General features: G+C 45.6%; 1 protein-coding gene across 1 annotated transcript in view; it reads right to left on the bottom strand.

The window, feature by feature from the left end:
- The window catches only part of LOC148513519 (surfactant protein C-like), a 144,408-nt gene extending 144,162 nt beyond the window's left edge, over window positions 1–246 (bottom strand). The window contains exon 1 of the mRNA XM_088481866.1: window positions 179–246. Coding sequence (XP_088337992.1) covers window positions 179–211 — 33 coding nt within the window. The 5' untranslated portion in view covers window positions 212–246. The remainder of the gene's footprint in view (window positions 1–178) is intronic.
- Between the last annotated feature and the right edge of the window lie 17,324 nt (window positions 247–17,570).

Below are 17,570 nucleotides of genomic sequence, written 5' to 3'. Positions count from 1 at the left end.
AATTCCTTTGCCAGGGTGCCCTCCATAGGGGTGGCATACTTAAATAATAATTACCAGAGAAAAGGCGGAATTCCCGGACATCAAAGTGAAAACACAACTGGTGTTTTATTTCAACGTTTCGGGGTTATTCCCCGTCATCAGGACGCTCAGATAAAACAAGTTCATCTTAAGTACTTACATAACAGAACCCTCCCCCACATACTGAGGCCATGTCCCCGGTGTCCGCACTCCAGCTTCCTGTCTCGAGTGAGCCGCAGCTAACTGTGAATGACGCCCATGGAATGTGTCCAGGTTCCCATGGTAACCGGAATGCCATGTCATAACCTGGGCACATAATCGGGCAACACTAGGTTGGTTAAGCTTTGCTGCTTTTGTGGGTGTTATGGTCGCTAATGTAGCAATGTCTAGTATCCATGTCCTTGTCCTGTATGGTATTATACTGTAATTCACTGGTCACCTATTTGTCTTACATACATTGTAAGGCGCTGCGGAACACTTGTGGCGCCATATAAATAAATGATAATAATAATAATTGTGATAACATTGCAAATATATGCATTAAATAAATATATAAAGTGCATAATTACAAATAATACACATAAAATGATGATGCACATAACCATGCTGAAAATAAAAAAAAAAAAATAGTGATAATTCGCATACAATCACGATATACATAAACGTGATAAAAATCATATAAATAAATACACAGTGAATATATACCACAAATAAAGTGATTATTCAAACCATACCATGTAATAAAACATCTGTTACATAAATATATTGTGAAATCTTATAAAACCACACCATACATGATGCATACTCCAATATATATATATATATAATATATATATATATACATATATATATACATACATACACGGTACATATATATTTATGTATATAAAATATATATATATATATACATATATGCTGCCAGGCCACCTTCATGCGGAGCTGCTGGGACTGCCCTATCTTGGAGGACATAGTCGGCTAGGCCGGGGCCAGGTGGGCTGCTTCAGGGTGGTGCAGTGGTGGTGGGCGGCACCTATGTGACGTCACACGCAGTGACATCACGTGGCGCGGAGGCGTCGTCGCTGCTGAGTCACTGACACTAGTGAAGCCCTCCATCACATTTATGCATTCAGCTTTTTAGAGCTGGGTGTGGGTGGGGGTGCTTACGTATTTTTTTTTATATTTTTTCTTTTTAGAGCTATTGGAACTTTGAATACATAACAAGGAAACTTTATATCCTAAGGAAATTAATACCTATAATTTCAGCAGACTATATGTTTATGGAACGTTACTTTGTGATATATATAAGGAATTTTACATGCTAGTCTGGACGGAAGTTCACACTTTTATTAATCTGATAGGAAATGTTTATTAATGCTGTATTATTCTGTGTATTACAATTATACATATATTTTATGACTTTCTAAACATGATTAAAACAAAAGTTTATGGAGATTCTGACCGCTATATGATTTTTTTCTGCCATTTCACAATTTAAATGACATAGAGCGCAGTCCCAGTTTTTTTGTTCGGATTTACAAGTTGAAGCTAATTCCCATGTTTGATTTAATTAGGAGCGGAGGAAGCCGTGTGACTCCCAGACACAATGCGGGTAATGATGTTGGGAAATGTATTATTCATATCGTACATCCTTCTGACGGAGACGGCGCTGGGCGAGATGCTGGATTCTAAATAGCTGTGTAAGAGACGCTGTCAGACAGTACAGGACCAGGGAAATGAAGTTGTGTATCTGTAATAATATCTGTAAACATCATGGGGTTCATGTAGAGCTGGACACTCTGATCGCCATAAAAGCATAAAATGCGCCCGTACGAGAGAGACAATTCGGTCCCAAGATGCTCTGCAACTGTCAACACCGGGAGTAACATCAGACATGATGACGATATGTCTGATACAGAGATGGATGGTAACGCAGTGGCAGGTGCGATTTCGCACGCAACGCAGCTGCGAAAATATGCTAATAGTTCCAAAGCATAACCAAGCATAGGGACGCCCACTGCCGCCTTCTCATATCCGTCTGACTTCGCTTACCTGCATAAATATCTGTAACATCGACGCACATCGAGCAGCCATCTTGCCCTTGCGGCAAGTCTGACCTGTCTCAAATACAGCAGCTCTCCTGACACGCAGAGGGCTCTCATGCTGCGTATGTAATCGCAATGGCTAATTTATGCACGCCCATGTAACGGCGTATAAACGGTCAGACACGCCCACGTTTTTCTGACCATCCCCCAGTTACCTCCCCCAAACACTGACTTACTCTCACTCACTTTGCGAATGGGTTCTCTGAGCGTGCAGAATCACAAGGCAATCGCAGCGCGTGGGAAGTGCGGCTTATGCGCATGCAGAGTGGCGAACAACCGCTCGATCTGCGTAAAAATCGCCATTGCGTCTGTCTCTGAATACTGTAATGAAGTGTCATATACACAAGACTGCGTCTAACACTGTAAAGAAATGTCATATACACAAGACTGTGTCCTGACACTGTTATCAATTTATATAATAACCACATTTACAATCTAAAATACAAAGTCAATATAAAAATTCCAACTAAAATCAGTTTAGGCACTGAAGCAGTCACGCCTTTATAGTAGGGATGTGCGGGCTCGGATTAGTTCGTATTTTCCCGCCAAATTTCAATTTTTCCTGCCAAAAATCAGGACTCAGAAAGAGGACAAACATCATCTTTCATGGACTTTTGTCCAGGAATGAGGTTTGTCCATGAAAGATGAAGTTTTGCCTCTTTCTGAAACACAATTTTTGGCGGGAAAAATCCAAACTTGGCGGGAAAATACGAACTAATCCGAGCCCGCACATCCCTACTATATAGTACTTGGGCTACGCCTGCCCACCTCTTGCCAGCCTCGGTTCTCCTCTAATTCTAAGTAGTCATCATATTCAGTTTTTAAAAATCCAGTGTGCAAGTTTAGCGTCTGTGCCCCCCCAAATGCATACCGGCTACCGCCCAACATTTTTTAATGAAGAATCTGGATGAGAAGTGGACATGGCCACGCTATAAGACCGCGAGGGCACATCATATTGGGCTACAAACCCTCCCCATAAAACCATCCCTTCAATGCTGCACCCACCTGCTGCTAGCACTCACTGAAGGATCATCACATAAAGGTACATATCTCCCAACTCTTTCCAAATCAGGACAAAAGTGCTTTCACGCGAGGCCACAATCGGGACAGTTGGCGGGCTGCCCTACTCTCTGCTACGGGTTCCTGCAGCTTTGACGGCCCGCTGCGCCTGCAGATGTCTTGGCCGGATGCAGGAATGTTGGGACTCCGCTTGGAAACGGTACGTGTGTTATACACCACCTGAAAAGTGAAGTCAGTTTTAGGGGTACGCCCAAATGTAAATTTGGACATCGGGCCTGATTCAGGGTCGCCAATGTTTCGCAGTTGAGCGATTATCAGCCATCTGCGCATTGCGTCTGAATCGCACAGAGCATTCGTCAAGGTATATTACTGCAGTCACTCGCAGCAATTATTTATTCGCAGTGTGATTGACAGTGAGCGTTTGGGGGTCACAACGGGGAGCGTCGGCTAAAACTGCAGGACTGTCGCAACCATTTCATTGGCGTGTCAGTCTGCAACCGCCATCCTGTACGCAATATATATGGCTCCAATTATGTTGTGATTCCCGGCATTTATCTCCCCATCGGGGACATGTGGATACTCTTCTGGGGGTGCGGGGGACTCCCCAACAAATCGGGAGCCTCCCGATGCTTCCGGCAGGGTATGCTCCAGTGTCTCAGTTGGCCAGTGCTGTCATGGCAACAGCGTACATCACAGAATCAGACCCATAATTGGTGCACATGCTCAGTGCACCACCAAGCTCCCTAGTTATTCCACACCCCACCTTCCCTCTGAATCAATGACCCCACTACCACCACCACCACTAATATATTATCCAACTTCATCACCCCCCTTTACTATCCATCCACCCGTTACTAATCACATCCAACCACCGGTCACTTACCTTACTCAGCAGAAGCTGTGGATTGAAGACCTGGGGGTAAATTTACTAAGATAGTTCTATTTAAGAAGTGATGTTGCCCATAGCAACCATTCAGATTCCAGGTATTATCTTCTAGAAGGTGCTAGATAAATGAGAAGTAGAATCTGATTGGTTGCTATGGGCAACATCACTTCTTAAATAGAGCTCCCATCTTAGTAAATTTACCCCCTGAAGTCCTTGCACCTTGATGCAGAGGCTCTGACACCCGATCAGTGACCTGAAGTAAAATGGCCGCTGTGGTAATGGTTCATCAGGTTGCGCCTGTGTAGTGCACATCGCTTTCACAGCCGTGCTAATTTATTTATTGCCAGTTATTTATATATAGCGCACGCATATTCCGCAGCGCTTTACAGAGAATGTTTGATCATTTACATCTGTCCCTGCCCCAGTGGAGCTTGCACTCTATATTCCCTACCACATGTTTCCTGGAGGAAACCCAAGCAAGTTCGGGGAGAACATACAAACTCCACACAGTTAGGGCCTTCTTGGGAGACCAACCCAAGACCTCAGAGCTGTGAGGCAGTAATGTTGACCATTACTCCATCCGTGCTGCTCATGTTCATGTAGTAGAATAAACCCCTGTGGGGTGTCACATTCCCACAGCCAAAACCTAAACATGGGTGACTTCCTTTTCCCGAGGTATGCCTAATCTATTCTGTTTTCAACCAGGTGCTGTCAGGGAATGCAAAAGTGAACTTAGGCCAGAAATGCGTAGAAGAGAGAACGTGGCGATGGCGACCGCAGAATGGGGGGTGTCTTTAGTAGATAGGCAGAAGCCAGACAAGAGACGGGCTCCCTTCCTTTAGCAAGCCGGCCATACTGTATGACACTGCAGTCTTATCATACTGTATCTATCCCTGTAAGTCACAGAGCATCGGGAGTCCGCATTATGGCGAGACGGTCCTGGATAAAAGCGGAAACGTAAGAGCTGTTCGCATAATCCGTCTGTTTCTTCTCATCCTCTACGTTCAGAGAGCAGAAGGGTTAAATGTGGCTTAATATGTATGCATGCCAGTACACATGAGTGCATAGCTGCCCGGGAAGGCGGAACTTGTATGTAAAGTGGCCGCCGAGCACCTGTGCTCTGGGCAGAATGAATATGTGCTTAATTAGGAGGAATCTGAGGACAAGTCAAGGAGTTTCCATTGAGAAGATTCATGTAAGGAGCAATTAGTGAGGCTGGATGGGAATTCAGCAGGGGTTTCACAGGGCTTATCCTAAACATGTAAATGATCCAGCTCATTGTGATTCAGCCTCAAGACAATGCAGCGTTTTTACTCATTGGCGCACACAATATAGCCACTTCACGCACAGAATATTTTCCTGGGTTCTTAACGTGCTGTTTGTGTTCTATAGAAGTCCAAGTCTGTTTATTACAGTGCCGCAATAACAATGATATTCTATTTCCGCTATCGCAGCAGTAGAAAATCTGTTATCAATAAAAATATCATTGAGACAGCCGAGCGATACAGGCCAGGAGCGGTCAGGCCTATCCTACTGTTTCTCTAGGTCATATTCAGAGAGTCTCCCCCTATTCATCCCTGTCTCCCCCTATGACTCCCCATCTCCCCCTATTCTCCCGTCTCCCCCTATTACTCCGCATATTCCTCACTGTCTCCCCCTATTACTCCCCATCTCCCCCTATTCCCCCTGTCTCTCCCTATTACTCCCCATATTTCTCCCTGTCTCCCCTATTACTCCCCATCTCCCCCTGTCTAACCCTATTACTCTCCATCTCCCCCTATTACTCCTCATCTCCCCCTATTTCTCCGTCTCCCCTATTATTCTACATCCCTTAATCCTCCCTGTCTCCGCCTTTTCCTCCCTATCTCCCCCTATTACTCCCCATCTCCCCCTATTCCTCCCATTTTCCCCTATTCATCCCCATCTCCCCATTACTCCCCATGTTTCTGCCTGTCTCACCCCATTACTCTCCATGTCCCCCTATTCCTCCCCATCTCCCCCTATTCCTCCCTGTCTCCTCTATTACTCCTCTATTCTTCCCTGTTTCCCCCTTTTCCTCTCTATCTCCCCCTATTCCTCTCTGTCTCCCCTATGACTCCCCCTATTCCTCTCTGTCTCCCCTATTACTCCCCCTATTCCTCCCTGTATCCTCTATTACTCCCCTACTCTTCCCTGTTTATACCTATTCCTCCCCATCTCCCCCTATTCCTCCCTGTCTCCCCTATTACTCCCCATCTCCCCCTGTCTCACCCTATTACTCTCCATCTCCCCTATTACTCCCCATCTCCCCCTATTTCTCTCTGTCTCCCCTATTATTCTCCATCTCCCCCTAACCCTCCCTGTCTCCACCTTTTCCTCCCTATCTCCCCCTATTACTCCCATTCTCCCATATTCATCCCTGTCTCCCCCTATTACTCTCCATCTCCCCCTATTTCTCCCTGTCTCCCCTATTATTCTCCATCTCCCCCTATTTCTCCCTGTTGGCCCTATTATTCCCCATCTACCCTTATTCCTACCTGTCCCCCTATTACTCCCCATATCCCCCTATTTTTCCCTATCTCCCCTATTATTCTCCATCTCCCCCTAATCATCCCTGTCTCCACCTATTACTCCCCATCTCCCCATATTACTCCCATTCTCCCCTATTCATCCCTGTCTCCCCCTATTACTCTCCATCTCCCCCTATTTCTCCCTGTCTCCTCCTATTACTCCCCACCTCCCCATTACTCCCTGTCTCCCCTATTACTCACAATGTCCCCCTATTCCTGCCTCTCACCCCATTACTCTCCATGTCCCCCTATTCCTCCCCGTCTCCCCCTATTCCTCCCTGTCTCCCCTTTTTTCTTTCTAACCCTCCTTATTACTCCCCATCTTTATCCTCCCCGTCTCTCTCTCTCTCTCTCTCTCTCTCTCTCTCTCTCTCATTGCCACCCAATGGACACTACTTCAGAGAACACCTTACTACAATTGGTGGCCCCTCTAGTGTCTTTCATCCTTCCTCCCATGGGTTTTCCCAGGAAGTTCCCTGTCTCCCTCTGGGGAACACAGCTGATCTCCAGTGCTTGCAAGGGCAGGAAGGGTTGTCAGGTGTCAGAGATCCTGCTGTGACCTGCGGGTGTGGGTAACAGTCAGCAGGTGGCACCATACACAATTATATACAGTACATATAGGTGTAAAGGGACTCGGCACTTTGCCCCACTGTTCTAACCCGCCCCACTCCCCGGTTTACCCCGCCCCACCCCCTGCTTTGTCACTCTGACAAACCCCTTCCCCCACCCATGGAAAAGAGCACAAGGGTACAAAAAGGAATCATCTGCCACCTCCACATTGCGTGTCCTCTGGCAGCAGTGCACACGTGTGAACTCAATGTAAATAGTCTGTGTTAGGAACCGTGGGGACCGCTGCTTGTCAGAGCAGCTGTCCCCACACCGGAGCAATCTGTTAATACCAAGGTATCGGGCCACTTATGGGGATATTGATGGATATGCCCCATGATCTCAGGGTATAAGGATTTACCTTTTCTCATGAGATTAGACGTTCTACCACCTATGCTCTGCAGTGTTCCGGACCATCTTGTTTGCTGGCTTCTGCCTGTCACGAAACTCTCACCGCTGAGTCCGGGCAGCTGAGCACCCCCCCTCTCCCCCACTGGGTGAAGAACAAATAAATCATTTGTAAATCTATAAATTAGAAGGAAAATGACATCAGGTGGAGCCATTATGGTAATGTCCCCTGTAAGGCCTATTACCAATCCTCCACTGTGTGGCCCTAATTATTATAACCAGCACAATACAGATTGCACAAGTCAGAGAAAAATCTCTCTCCTCATTGCCTGCCGCTCCGTTGGGTGTATGGAGCTCAATGAAATGAATAACATAATTGGAAGCTGCTTAAATCAGCACATGTCTAGACAAGCCCAGACCCATCAATTACAGGGGGACTTTCTTTTTGGAGAACAGAAAGTGTTGAAGAAAGGAGATTGCCCTTATAAAGACAGATCATCCATAATGTAAAAGTCTCAAACCTTGGAAAGAGATAAAGTGAAGAGAGATATAAAGTACCAATAAACCAATCAGCTTCTGTCATTTTACAAACACAGCCTATAAGTGACTGTTAAAGTGTTAAACATGCGGCCCGAACAAACATTTTATGAGGCCCGACAGTGTGGGCCCACATATAATATGCGGCCCACACCCCTGCCACGATCGGAGCTCAGCTCCGATCGGGCAGTGTTTACTTTAGTTAAAGCTGGCAACGGTGGTCTTAGAAGCGATCGGAAGCCTCTGAGGCCAGCGTTCCCAGTGATGCAGCGCGTCTCCCGCAACCAGAAGAGCTTGCACCTGTTGCTCTGGATCTAATTAGATCCAGTCAGCGGCAGCATGTACGCGGGACGTTGGGAGTGAATACGGCGCGGACTGGAGTGTGCCCAGCGGTTATTGTGAAGAAAGGTAAGTACTGCACAGGTGAGTGGGGCATGTTCTATACTGGAAGGGGGCACAGAATAAGGGGCATTAAAGGGGGCACAACATAAGGGGTATTACTGGGGCTCTGCATTAGGGGCATTACTGGGGGCACTACATAAGGGGCATTACTGGGGGCACTGTATAAGGGGCACTACTAAGGACATTATTGGGGGCTCTGCATAAGGGGCACTACTGGGGGCTCTGCATAAGGGGCATTACTGGGGGCTCAGCTTTAGGGACATTACTGGGGGCTCTGCATAAGGGGCATTACTGGGGGCTCTGCATAAGGGGCACTACTGGGGGCTCTGCATAAGGGGCATTACTGGGGGCTCAGCTTTAGGGACATTACTGGGGGCTCTGCATAAGGGGCATTACTGGGGGCTCTGCATAAGGGGCACTACTGGGGGCTCTGCATAAGGGGCACTACTGGGGGCTCTGCATAAGGGGCACAACATAAGGGGCATTACTGAGGGCACTGCATAAGGAGCATTACTGGGGGCTCTGCATAAGGGGCATTACTGGGGGCTCTGCATAAGGGGCACTACTAAGGACATTACTGGCAGCACTACTAGGGACATTACTGGGGACTCTGCATAAGGGGCATTACTGGGGGCTCTGCATAAGGGGCACTACTGGGGGCTCTGCATAAGGGGCACTACTGGGGGCTCTGCATAAGGGGCACAACATAAGGGGCATTACTGAGGGCACTGCATAAGGGGCATTACTGGGGGCTCTGCATAAGGGGCATTACTGGCAGCACTACTAGGGACATTACTGGGGGCTCTGCATAAGGGGCATTACTGGGCTCTGCATAAGGGGCACAACATAAGGGGCATTACTGAGGGCACTGCATAAGGGGCATTACTGGGGGCTCTGCATAAGGGGCACTACTAAGGACATTACTGGGAGCTCTACATAAGGGGCACTACTGGGGGCTCTGCATAAGGGGCATTACTGGGGGCTCAGCTTTAGGGGCATTACTGGCAGCACTACTAGGGACATTACTGGGGGCTCTGTATAAGGGGCATTACTGGGGGCTCTGCATAAGGGGCACTACTAAGGACATTACTGGGAGCTCTACATAAGGGGCACTACTGGGGGCTCTGCATAAGGGGCACAACATAAGGGGCATTACTGAGGGCACTGCATAAGGGGCATTGCATAATGGCCACAAATTCAGGGGGCATTGCAAAAGGGGCACTACTACAGGGGGCACTGCATTGAATTTTATTAATAAACCTTTCAAAATTGCATATAAGACTTTTTTTTTCGTTGCGGCCCACACACTCTTAGACCTTGAATATTCGGCCCGGTTGGCATTTTGAGTTTGACATCCCTGCACTAGGCGATATTAATGAGTGATTGCACGATTACGACATCGTAATCGTGCAATCGCTCATTAATCGTGCACTATAATGTCAGAAACGACCAGCGATGGGCGCTCCCGCTGGTCGTTCAGGCGTCAATCATCGCCCGAACATGCCGGTCAATGCCGATAACGACAGTTTGACCATATTCGGGGATGAGGGAGGGTGCCTACACTGAATGCCTAATCATTCAGTGTAGGAACTGCAGGGGATGGGGAATGACTTTACAATTACAATCTTGTAATCGTACTGCCGTTACCCCATTGCCTAGTGGATGTGCGCCTTTAGAGGCTGATTGGTTGGTACTTTATCTCTCTACACTTTATCTCTCTCCAAGGTTTGATCATACTTACCTACTCTCCAGATTCGGCCGGAAGCCAAAGTAGGTAAGCCTCCTGGCCAGCAGCCTCCCCCACCCACCCCCCGCAGTTGAATCGCATCATCATAACCCCGCCCCCTGCTTCACAATGCTGATAATCTTGACATTGTGTAGTGGGGCGGGGCCAAAAATGATTCCGTGGCCACGCCCCCGCTTCGCCCTGATTAGCTGGTAATATGCCTGCCCATGCCCCCTATGCAGCCCCATGCCCCCCTGCTTGACTGACCTGGCTGTCCCCTCTCAGAGGGGGCTGCCAGAATGTCGGCAAGTCTGGGTTTGATACATCTCCCCCTCAGAAAGCAAAGGTAGGAAAAGTGGAGCGTTTCATACATATAGACGGCGGGAACGAGACCATACAGTAAGCTGAATATAATGCCGTTTCGCCTTCCTTCCCTCCTGAGTTCGCTGAGGTCATTGCTTGTTTGAATATGCTCCTCGCTGTGCGTCCCTGCTTGAGACCGCCTCACAGACAAACACGCTGAGTGCGGCATATGGTGTAAAGAAATACAGAGTTTAATTCTGCCACCATTGCAAATTATTCTACCTAAACACCTACACACAAAGAAGGCAGACGCGTCGTGGTCTACTAATTAGCCAGGAAGGAGGTGTAGAGTGCCTCAAGCCTCAATGATGTTTTTTTTTTATCCCCTATTAGTCCCTTCCTGATAGGCTGCGTTATCATAAATACTGGTGGAGACAATGAATGATCACCAGCACTGTATGAGGGGAATACGTCCACCTATTACAGTACATGGACATTTGCAGAACTGGATCATGAATTAGTGCCAATTTATAAACGCCATACTCCATCAGACCTCCTACCAGCCTCTGTCACAATCATACAATATTACTAATGGGCTCATCTAGAAAGCTGCTAAATATTTATCAGCAATTTCAATATACAATTTTCAATATACAATTCTCCCAATTCCCATCCGTACATATTATTTATATGTATGGTACATCATATCCCCACTCTCCCAACCCCTTCCCCCTTCCCCCACTTACCCCTTCTTTCTATACTTACTGACAATTTAATCATTCCTGCTGGTAGGAACCAGAGGGCACGCACAGCCAGGAGGTGGGTGGGGTTTGGCGATTCACAGCGAAACGCGTCATCAAGCAGCTAGACCACCCACTTCCCTGGTTTTGTTTTCATGGTACACGGTATGGGTGCTTGTACTTTGTACCCACACAAGTGCATTGATATTTTATTATACTACTCAAACATTCCACAAATATTATTTTTTATAAAAGATGAAAAAAACAAATTCATTCATTCGTGCAATGATAGAAATGCCATAAAAATTATTTTATTGACCACTTTGGGACAACTCTTTCCCTTAACTATACCTCCCAGCTTTTGCGTAAAAAGGGGGCATGGCCTAGTGGCAAGGAGCGTGGCCGTTGTGGATATGCACACATGAGCAGCGGGTTAAGTGCCCAGAATCTATGGAATAAGCCCCAAAGGGTGCATTTAACGCAGATTTTCCCTCACAGCTCCTGAGTCTGCAAGGAAAAATCTGCGTTAAGTGAACCCTCTGGGGCTTACCGTGTGGGGTTGCGACATTAATTGGGTAGCTCAGGGCAGAGCTTAAGCCGCGGGGTAGACCGCACAGCTATTTGAATCTCTTTAACCCTGTTTCGACCTAATAAAACTTCCATTAAGTATTTTTTTTCCACTGCGCATTTAGAAATGCTAATTTCCCCTCTGTACACACACAGTTTGGTGATCGAGCTAATACGGGCTAATTAGCAATGCTCAGCGGCCCAGCCAGTGAAAGCCGCTCTCATAATTCACGGCTCGCTCATTACAGTAAATGGCGTTTCTTGCTGATTTAATCTTGGGAAATCAGTACAGCGGCTGAAACGATTTCAGAGTAACTGATCGCTTATAATGGCGACGCCATTATCTCCCATCTTCCCTAGTAAAAATGCATTGCATGTAAAGCATTCACAATTTCACATATACAATGTGATTACTCTTATATGTATTTTTGTTCTCATCCAGAAAATCAGGGATTAAACTCGCTGAAAAGGAGGCGAGCGATGGAAACAGTACTTACAATTTAGTTCAATAGGAATTACAATTTAAATTTCAAAAGGCTCGGCACAATGAGCTTTCAGCGTTCATCGTCTCGTCCCCGTTCAGCACAAATCATCTCTAGCTGCTATTTTCTGACCTGTTACATGCAATCACAGACAAAACAGCAGATAGCATCTTTTTATATCTCCAATGATAATTAGATGGAAACGTTTCTACTAGTGCAGCACAGGAGCATTGATGTTCTGTACAGAATACCGCCTGGTTACATTTCTCTGTATTGTGCTTTGTAAACAAGCGCAGTTTAAAATATATTTTACAGTGGTGCACACGCTTTCTATCGGTCTCCCAAATACCTCTGAAACACGATTACGTTTTCATTGTCGCTGGGACAAATAACCGACTATAGTGTCGATTTAATAGTTATCAGATTTCTCACCCAATTAAATAACAATTTAACTTGCAGCTCACAGTGACGATTTGTCGGAGCTAATTATCATCCTTGGCTCTGCCAGGACAGGGCACATGCGAAGAGGCTGTTTGGCGAAGTACTTTCACCATTGGGAAGTCTTTTGGTAATAGACTTCACTTCCTAGACACCCCGGGAAGCTACTGCACAAGTGAGTTCAACTGCTAGAGAGGGGCGATGCTGTAGCCCAGTGGTTCTCAGATCCAGTCCTCAAGTACCCACACAGGTCATGTTTTCTGGATTTCTTTAATCATGTCCAGGTGAGTTGATCTATTTTGCTGGGTCAGTAATTATCCCACCTACTTCCACAGACAGATATCCTGAAAACATGACCTTTTGGGGGTACTTGAGTGCTGGAGTTGCGAACCACTGCTGTAGCCAATAACTGCAACCCAAATGCCACATGAAGATCGTGTTAGTGGACAGGGACAAGCACCAAAAAGCTTAGCTTAGCTGGGTTAGACCTCAGTCCCCATTGATTAATGCAGCAGTTATGCTCTCTCTGAACCTGCGGGTGGCTCCCGAATTTTCGGGTAGCCCCCCCGCACTCCAGGAAGAGTAGGCACTTCTCCCACATTCCGCCCACTTCCTAGGGCAGTGTGCAGAATGGGGAGCATTTTCCCGGGGATCGGTAGTCTGTGAATAGGGGGGCGGAGCCTAATGTCTACATTTTTTGAGAATTGCATCATTTGGCCCCGTCTGCCATTTAAATATACATAATTCATAGCATTTTACAGCGTGGGGGCGGGATCTAATAGGCGGATAATTAGACCCCGCCCCATTCCCGCCCACCTGCATCTCCTCTCCGGGCTTCTCCCAGAGAGAAAAATAACAAAGTCGGTAAGTGAGTTATAGCTGATATCACCTTCATTCGGGCTTTGTTTATTAGCTATTTCTGCATGATTTTTGGTAGAAACTATACTAATAATATAATATTAATAAATAGGCTGCGATTACACTGTTTCCCTACAATTTGCAAATCCTCACCCAGTACCCATTACTGTACATATTCACATTTTCACCAAGTAGACAGGGAAGGGTTGACATCTTTTGGCCTGGGGGTGGAGTATTAACACAAGCTAGTGTCCTAAGTTACGGCATATCGCAATGACCTTCATAAAAAACCTGCGAGCATGGTTTGTCTAACGTAGGCATGGCTTATCCACCCGATGAAGTTTAGAAACAAAATTGTCAAAGCTATTATCAAATATGACACCTACTACCAACATCTGATTAGTATTTAACACAAAAACTATTCTAGACACCTCTACACAATATAATGCATTTTAGTGACTAATATACAATACAAAGAGCATTCTAATGGCTGATATATAATACACTGAGCATTCTAGTGGCTGATATATAATACACTGAGCATTCTAGTGGCTGATATATAATACACTGAGCATTCTAGTGGCTGATATATAATACACTTAGCATTCTAGTGGCTGATATATAATACACTGAACATTCTAGTGGCTGATATATAATACACTTAGCATTCTAGTGGCTGACATATAATACACTGAACATTCTAGTGGCTGGTATATAATACACTGAGCATTCTAGTGGCTGGAATATAATACACTGAGCATTCTAGTGGCTGGCATATTATACACAGCATTCTAGTGGCTGATATATAATACACTTAGCTTTCTAGTGGCTTGCATATTATACACTGAGCATTCTAGTGGCTAGTATATTATACACTTAGCATTCTAGTGGCTGATATATAATACACTGAGCATTCTAGTGGCTGGTATATAATACACTGAGCATTCTAGTGGCTGGTATATAATACACTGAGCATTCTAGTGGCTGATATATAATACACTGAACATTCTAATGGCTGATATATAATACACTGAGCATTCTAGTGGCTGGTTTATAATACACAGCATTCTAGTGGCTGGTATTTAATACACAGAGCACTCTAGTGGCTTGCATATTATAAACTCAGCATTCTAGTGGCTGGTATATAATACACCTAGCATTCTAGTGGCTTGCATATTATACACTGAGCATTCTAGTGGCTAGTATATTATACACTGAGCATTCTAGTGGCTAGTATATAATACACTGAGCATTCTAGTGGCTGGTATATAATACACTGAGCATTTTAGTGGCTGGTATATAATACACTGAGCATTCTAGTGGCTTGCATATTATACACTGAGCATTCTAGTGACTAGTAAATAATACACTTAGCATTCTAGTGGCTGATATATAATACACTGAACATTCTAGTGGCTGATATATAATACACTGAGCATTCCACTGGCTGGTATATAATACACTGAGCATTCTAGTGGCTGGTATATAATACACTGATCATTCTAGTGGCTGGTATATGATACACTGAGCATTCTAGTGGCTGGTATATAATACACTGAACATTCTAGTTGCTGGTATATAATACACTCAGCATTCTAGCAGCTGATATATAATACAATCAGCATTCTAATTGCTGATACATAACACACTGAGTATTCTCATACGTGCCTACTTTTGGTTTCTCCTCTATGGAGGCAATTCAATAATGGGCACCCAGTGTTGCCATTCAATTGTTCTGAGCACCCAATAATTATCGTGGTCATCGTGTCCTATTGGACTGGGTTTAGCCGTGTAAAACAGTCAAACCCTTCTAAATGTGCGGTTAGGGCACCCAAACACTCCCATAACACACCCATAAGACGGACCATCTTCGTCTCTCAGTCAGTGCCCAGGAGAACCCAGCGCTTTTCCAAGACATTTTCTGAGACCGTGCTTCAGCCCCTTTGTGCACACGCTCTGTGTAGCGCAGACGCCATAGGACTTTTCAGGGATTTTCGGACACATGCAGTAGCGATCGCAGTGGCTAAGTTATGCACACCCATGAAATGGCGCTTAAACGGTTCCAACGCGCCTGCATTTCCCTAGCCACCCTCTGTTACCCCCCACAAATGCTGACTCACTTTGTGATTGAATCCTCTGTGCGAGCTTAATTGCAAAACAATCGCTGAGCGTGCGCAGTACGGCTTTCACGCATGTGCAGTGAGTAAAAATCGCACAAATGTGCAATGGCTAAAAATCGCACAATCTGCGTAAATCTCGAAATTAGGCCCTAAGTTCGAGATCTGGAAATTATAAAACCAAGTACTTCCACATAAAGGGGCTCATTCAGGTGAAATTTACTGAAAAGTTTATTGTATTATATTATTACATTGATTGTTTTAGTTACTTTTCCTTTGACTGTTTTCATCTGTTTTGTTTGTTTATTTATTTTCCCCACCAGCAGGTGTCACTGTTGCTAGGTTCCATGTATGAATTTAGGGCTTGATTCAGAGATTACACAATGACGATGTTGACACAGTTGAATGATTACTGGTGATCTGCACATGCATCTTTCGCACTGCGCATACGTCAAGTGTCACTACGGTTGTCGCCCGCAGTCGGGATTTATTTGCAAAGTGATTGACAGTCAGGGATTGTTTGTGGGCGGCAACGGGGAGGTGGTGACTCCAAAGCAGGCGTGTCGTGACCAGTTTCGGGAGCATGTGTCAACCTGCGACTGCGATCTCGTACACAGTAAAAATGGCTCCAGCAAAACCATAGGGTTACTCAGAAGGGCGATTATCGGCTGTTCCACTATGAATGCTGTGTCTTTGTATTCAGGGCCTGATTCAGAGCCGCTCGTAAGCGGCCGCTCGTTCGCTCCGAGCGATGTTCGCACATCTGCGCATGCATATGGGTCGTAATGCACATGCGCCAACCAGTCAGTGCGGTCGGAAATCGAGCGCTCGCCAAATAGCGAGTGCCTGCTAATTTGAGTGACAGGATGAGGCGTTTGTGGGTGGTAACAGGGGAAGGTGCTTGAAAACGGGGAGTGGAGATCCGAACGCAGGTGTGCCAAACGGTCATTTAATGGGTGTGTATAATTAACAAAGCAGCGTCATCGACCACGTCACTTGGTTGTCTTTTAGCCTGAACTGCTCGCAGTGATAGCGGTAAGAAAAAGCTACCACAAGCACTGCGAGCAGTTCAGACGCCTTTCGATGTACTCGATTAATCTAATAAATAGCGGAGATGACGTATGATGCGAACGGCCAAGGGGCGTCTTTACAAAATAGCGAGCGCATGTTTCGTTCGCTCGCTCAGACATAGAGGTGTCAACAGACCGCAAAGAGCGAGCGCTCAATTGAAATAGCCGGCCCCTTTTTCTGAACGAGTGAGCGCAAATAGCGTCCGGCTCTGAATCAGGCCCTCAGTCCCTTGGATTTGAGAAGCCGCCGGTGGGTGTCTCAATACATATCACGGCGGCTGCGCCGGCATTAGTGCCTGATTCAGGCCCTTAGTCAGCCGCTAAACGTTCTGCTACCAACTAAGCTGGAGATTATTAAAAACAAAGCACAGATATCATCAGAGTATTGTGAACTCTCCTAATGAAATATAAAGCAGTTTCATTTGACATGATATTAATTACATTTGCATCCTGATTATAATATTCCTTTCATTCGTCGTCTCTGACAAGTCCCTGTCTTCACTGTAGTCGTTAAATAGATGTTAGTATCAAATTAAAATAAATATATACGTATAGTCCTTCAGTCACGTCTAATGGTGCATACACACGTAACGATTTTGTAACCAACGATTTTCTGTCAGATTATCACTTGAAAAAGTGAACGATTTTTTAAATAGTAATAAACGATTTTTACAGCGATGAACGAAAAATGTTCCTTCCCTTAATGAAAATCGTTATGTTGGTCATTCTGAAATGAACTACAAACGGGAGCGCGCTTCAACAATTTTCGTTCATCGTTATAACTCAGAAACTGAACGATTT

This window comes from Taudactylus pleione, unplaced genomic scaffold, assembly GCF_031769625.1.
Source record: "Taudactylus pleione unplaced genomic scaffold, aTauple2 ptg000278l, whole genome shotgun sequence".
Classification (NCBI taxonomy): Eukaryota; Metazoa; Chordata; class Amphibia; order Anura; family Myobatrachidae; genus Taudactylus; species Taudactylus pleione.
This window is presented reverse-complemented; position numbering and strand designations above follow the sequence as displayed.